A 5498-nucleotide genomic window follows, 5' to 3' on the forward strand; every position below is an offset into this window, starting at 1 on the left:
AAGTCCGTCATCATGGTCTAAGAATTACTTTCACTGAAATAGGGAATTTTTTTAATCTTCGCACAAAGATTATATTATCCAAAATTAGAGTCCATGGCTTCCAACACCACCAAAGAAGAACAAAATTGAATTACATTGCCTCAAGATTATAGATGATTCAATTTTAAAACCTGAAATTGAATATTAGTTTGTTATGTCTCACAAAATTTCAAAACTTTCACTGGCTAAAATTGTGAGACTGAGAGAAACACTTGTAGTTGCAAGACCAAAAGGCAATCCAATTACAGAGCCAACTTGAACAGCATAAGTTTTGAACTATATTGGGGAGGCTATGAAGAGGAGTTTTAGAATGTTGTAAGCCAATGTGGAAAAAAAAATTGCATGGGACAACATTCTAGAATATTTTATGTATGGAAAAATGATAGGTATTTGTTGAAGGTTCTAGGTACGAAAATCCATAGGAAATTCTTGTACACGTCTATAATATATACGAATGAACTATCTAGGGCCAATATGTCCACCATTGAATAGAATTGACCTCTAGAAGTACCAATAGGAGACATAAATTTGTAAGTAGCCCCTATAGGAATTAAGTTCTAAAACCCTCTTGAGTAATATCCTCCCATTTATCTTCTGTCAATCACAAAAAACCTATATAATTTTTAATTGGGTAATGTTTGTTGTCGATTTTATATCTCTCAAGTGTACAAACCATAACAAGTAGTAAATTGGACCTTTTGAGTCCAAATTATAGTTTCTCACGAGGACTATATTTTAATACTCAATTTATTATTTCTAACTTATATTTGATGAAAATATATAAGAACAATGATTGGTTATGACCTTGAATCTAACTACCTAACAATACGTAGATACATACAAAGAATGATTGAGAATGAAATAATAATGGATATTAGGGTGGAACAATTTCACCTATTGATCACCTTTAGGTTTTAAATTGAGATTCATAAAATCTAAGGTAGTATTCGGTCGAATTCTCCTATTGTATTCAATTTACCACTCTCAAGTTCGCATTGAACCTATTTAACAACTTGAATTCCATATCTCTATGCAAATCAAACTTAGTTGAACGAAATAATAGTTCTAAGAATTAATTTATGACCGCAGTAATTAATATAGGTATCTCTACATGTCATATTAATTTACCGAATTTTAATATGTGGTCTAAACAAAAAATCCGTATCTCTAGGTAATTATTGTTCACGAAATAATTGAATAATTGGTCAAAAAATTCAAAGTATTGAAAACATGATTAAAATTCACGCATAAAATATAAAAGAACAAGAACTCAAATAAAAAAAATAAAGATCCCAAATCAATTACATTGTTCGCCCTAAAATTTAAATTTATCTACGCATAGTGATAGAAGAAAAACAAGGAATTGTGGAAGACATCACCGGGAATTGAAGGAACGTAATTAAATTTTCAAATTGATTCTGCCATCTTTTTCCCCTTCGCGTACCTTTGCCTTTTTTTACAACTCTTGGCTTCTGCGTAAATCTCCCCCTATTAATGGCAGGCGACAACGTGTGTATGTATGATTAATTTCGCTTCAATGTCTGACTCTTCAAAGCTGCCTTCCGTTTCCAGCTTCTGTTTTTTCTCCAATTTCAGCCGCAATACTGTGTTTTTCTCTCTATCCTAGCCTCCAAATTGTGTATAAAATATAGTATGGTATCCCCCTCAATTTCCATGCATATCTTTCTTTATAATAAAGGTGGCCGCCCCTTTTTAATGTCTCTCTATCCCCCCCCCCCCCCCCCCCCCCCTCAAATTTCAGCCAGCAACACGTACATATATTCTCCCCAACTTAGCAACCCTAAATTTCACTTTAAAAAGGACTTTAATTCATACACGCGTGTCTCAAGAGGTCCAATCAGTTACCAATTGAAGCCATTAATACTTAAATTATTCTTCAAGTCCTTTGTCTTTCAAGATAATGTAGTTCAATCCTTGAGTCCTTTTATTCTTGTAACCCATGTTTTCTTTGATTCAATTCAAGTCCTTCACTTTCCAAAATATGAAATTTGATCTCCAAATTCTTCAGTCTTCGATTCATTGTTCGGATGAACTATTGAATTGTTACAACTTGGCCCCAAATTTTTGCATTTCACTCTTTTTTCGGGTTTTCTTCTCGTTTCTTCCACTTTCTTGTACCAATATTGACTTCTACCTATTCATCACCAATTGAAACAATTTAGACCATGATTTATCAGAGAAACACTAAATATAATTGTTTTAAAGCCTCGAAAAGTGTATAAAATACACTTATCAAGTTAATGTGGGTGAAGTGCATATTTCAGCTTCGAATATATACGGATATAACCAATCAAGACCATATTTCAATCCTAAAAAGACTAACCAATATTATTGATATCAACCATTCTCAAATAAGTACTACTTCTGTATAAATTAATATCAATTTACAAACTAGTAATGAATTATTTCAATAGAAGTGCAATATACTCAAAATTTTACAGGATATATAATGAATTTTCAACTGGCTAAAGAAGTTTATCATAAAGAACGTCCAAAACTATTGTACATCTTAAGTGTGCCATGGAAAGCAAATGTACTTAAGAATTTCATATTTTACTCAATGCTCGGCAAATGTATAAATTACAACACTTCTATCACATAAAGCAATTGAGAAGGCAAATATTTAGGCCGATAAATTTCAACTATATTTTCACACACTAGGTGAAGAGAGGTCCTATAGTGGATTGTTCAACATTTGCCTTTTCCAAGAAGAGTTTGTCTCTAGAAAACCTTATCCAAATACAATAGGAAAATTTTACAACGTATGTGAACAATCCACAAAGAAATCCTTGGAAGATTGCCATCCTTGTTAACTTAGGCCTCTTTTTCCTGAAAGATTAAGAAAATTTCAAGATTCAGATTTAGAATAAATTAGTGTGTATGCATTATAGTTTTAGATTTTCAATTTTTTCGTAGGATTTATAAACCCTATAAATCAATTTTTTCCTGAAATGTGAAGAAAAATTCAAGATTCATATTTAGAAGAAAATCCTATATATGCATTTTAGCTTTGATTTTCAAATTTTTGGTGGTATCATAAACCCTTGATGTGTAGGATAGAAAACAATATGTTACAAATGAAAACAAAATACATTTACATTGAATACAAAGTACTTAAATAAAAGAAGAAAAGAAGACTTGGACAAATTTTAATACTCTAAAAATCAAAACAAAGATTCATTAGAACCTTTTGATGATCAATATAACGGGAACCATAAAAGCAGCACCAAACATAAATTTGTAGCCCACCAAAATAGGCAAGTTCATTCCATCGTTGGATGCCAATTTATATACTATATTGACTCCAGTAAATAGAGTTTGCACCACCGCCATCAGTAATGTTGCCTTCAATCCCGTGTATCATGTTGCATATCTTTCCCCATTCATTCATATTTTTTCAGTCAAACCCCAAATCCAACTAAAACCCCTTGAGAAATAAAGGATTTTTCAATCAAAATTCCCAACCCACAAAAATGTAAATAAATTTACCAAGAAGTAACTTAAAAACCCTTTGAGAGATTTGAGGATTTTTCATTCAAACTCCCATCCCAGAAATATAAATTTTAAATCTACCATGAAGAAACATATAGAGGATTTTTCAGTCAAACTCCATACCACAAAAGCAGATAAATCTACCAAGAAAAAAATAAAAAAAATCTGGAGAGAAACAAATATAAATGCAGAATTTCTGAGTTCTTGCTTGGAAAATGGGAAAAGATCAATCGAGATTGAAATGGATAAAAGAACCCAAAGTTCACAACATACCTGCATTTACATATCAGTACCCACATAAGAGTGACAGTTAATCCTGAAAACAAATTAAGACAGGTATTCTCGTGGAATAAAAGAAAAACAAAATTTTTATATCTTAAAATTTTAAAAATAAAAATACTCTCCATCTAAATGAAATTCTTCACCTTGAATAAATGATAGATTAACGTAATAACATCACTTCAAAAATTATAAGCATTTCAACATGTCAATCTCGATTATTCAGTCTAAATTGATGGAGAAATATTGCTTATTTTCCACTTATTATAGTTCTTAGACACGTTTAAATAACGGATATAACATAGATATTTCATGCGGTTTTAATTGCCTATTATCATCTAATTTAATCAAACTTTGGAAGGACAAGAAAAATGAATTAAAATTTAAAAATAGACCAATCAAATATCATACGTACAAACATCTTGTAACATCAACAATCATTCGCTTAAAACATTAAAAAAGAATTAAGTTTCCCTAAGAAATCAGCTAACGGAAAACCATGTTCTAAAGTCATCACTTCTTTTCCTCGACAATTTCAGATTTTTTCTGATTTTCAGTAGTTTCTTCTTTCTTTTCTGGCTTAGACGTCACAGTGTCCGAAGCCGAAATCACCTCAACTTTGGCATTTTCTTTTTCTACTACGTTGGATTGGCTGATCTCCTCTTTAGACTCTTCTTTAGGTGCCTCACTCTGCAAAATTAGAAATTAATTTTAATTATTAAATTTCATCAAAAAATTTTCTTGAAAAAATATATAAGAAAAAAATTACGCTAATCAAGAAGAAACCTAACCTCTTTCTCTACCACCTTGAGATCATTTTTTTCTTCTTTCTTCTCATCAACGCCATCCGGTTTCTTTTCGGCCGGTTCTTCCACCTTGGCGTCTACCTTCTCAGATTTCTCCGCCACAACCTCGGTGGCGGTTTTTTCTTCCTTGGGTTGTTCCGGGAGTGGTTTAGCGGTGGCTTCATCCTTCATTGCCTTGGGTACACTAGCACAAGCACCCATATTTCTTGGATCTCTCAAAAAAGAACAACCTTCTCTCTCTTATGGAATTATTTTTTTATTTTTATTTTTATTTTTGAGAGAGATGGTTGAAAGTTTTGTTGATTGTGAGAAATTTTTGAGATTATATATAGTACTTAAAATTTGTAGAAAAAGCTCCAATATTTTATATATGGCAGAGAAAAATTTAAGGAAAATAACTGGTAAACAGCAATTTTCTTCTCCAATGCAAAACTTCTATATTTAAATCATTATCTTGTCAGATGATTGGAATTGGAAAAAGAAAGGTCAAAAACGAATCATATTACTAAGGAAAAAATAAGAAATATTAACCATAAATATCTTGGAATATTAATCTATCGATGGTTAATTAAACATTTTACTCGAAGTTTGATTAATTTATTGTTTCTGCCAAGCTTACGAATTATTACTAAAATTATTGAGATACCTGCTGAATTGTAAGAAAAGTTAACTTGGCATCAAGAAAGTGTGAGGTTTTAATCGAGCTGAGCATTAATTCCATCGATATTAATTTTTTTGAAAATATCAAATTTATATTCAACACATTAATTTTGAACACGTTTTCTCTTAACAAGATGAATACACGATTTTATGGTGATTGATTAAACTGATCACGTTATATTAAAAGCGTGATGTGTAAAT

General features: G+C 31.2%; 1 protein-coding gene across 1 annotated transcript; it reads right to left on the reverse strand.

Moving 5' to 3' along the window:
* Window positions 1-4205: 4205 nt before the first annotated feature.
* LOC111376364 (ATP-dependent RNA helicase mak5-like) lies at window positions 4206-4933 on the reverse strand. The gene is made up of 2 exons (XM_022999319.1): window positions 4623-4933; window positions 4206-4521 (listed from the first exon to the last, which is right to left on the reverse strand). The coding sequence occupies exons 1-2, from the start codon at window positions 4836-4838 to the stop codon at window positions 4345-4347; spliced, it is 393 nt and encodes a 130-aa protein (XP_022855087.1). The 5' UTR covers window positions 4839-4933; the 3' UTR covers window positions 4206-4344.
* Between the last annotated feature and the right edge of the window lie 565 nt (window positions 4934-5498).

The sequence above is a fragment of the Olea europaea genome, unplaced genomic scaffold (genome assembly GCF_002742605.1).
Source record: "Olea europaea var. sylvestris unplaced genomic scaffold, O_europaea_v1 scaffold1497, whole genome shotgun sequence".
In the NCBI taxonomy this organism is placed as follows: domain Eukaryota; kingdom Viridiplantae; phylum Streptophyta; class Magnoliopsida; order Lamiales; family Oleaceae; genus Olea; species Olea europaea.

Bases quoted from the DNA above. Each gene is read 5' to 3' on its own strand.
- LOC111376364 (XM_022999319.1), bottom strand. From the start codon at position 4,838: ATGGGTGCTTGTGCTAGTGTACCCAAGGCAATGAAGGATGAAGCCACC. The intron at 4,522-4,622 runs GTTAGGTTTCTT...CTAATTTTGCAG, and splicing joins TCAAGGTGGTAGAGAAAGAG to AGTGAGGCACCTAAAGAAGA.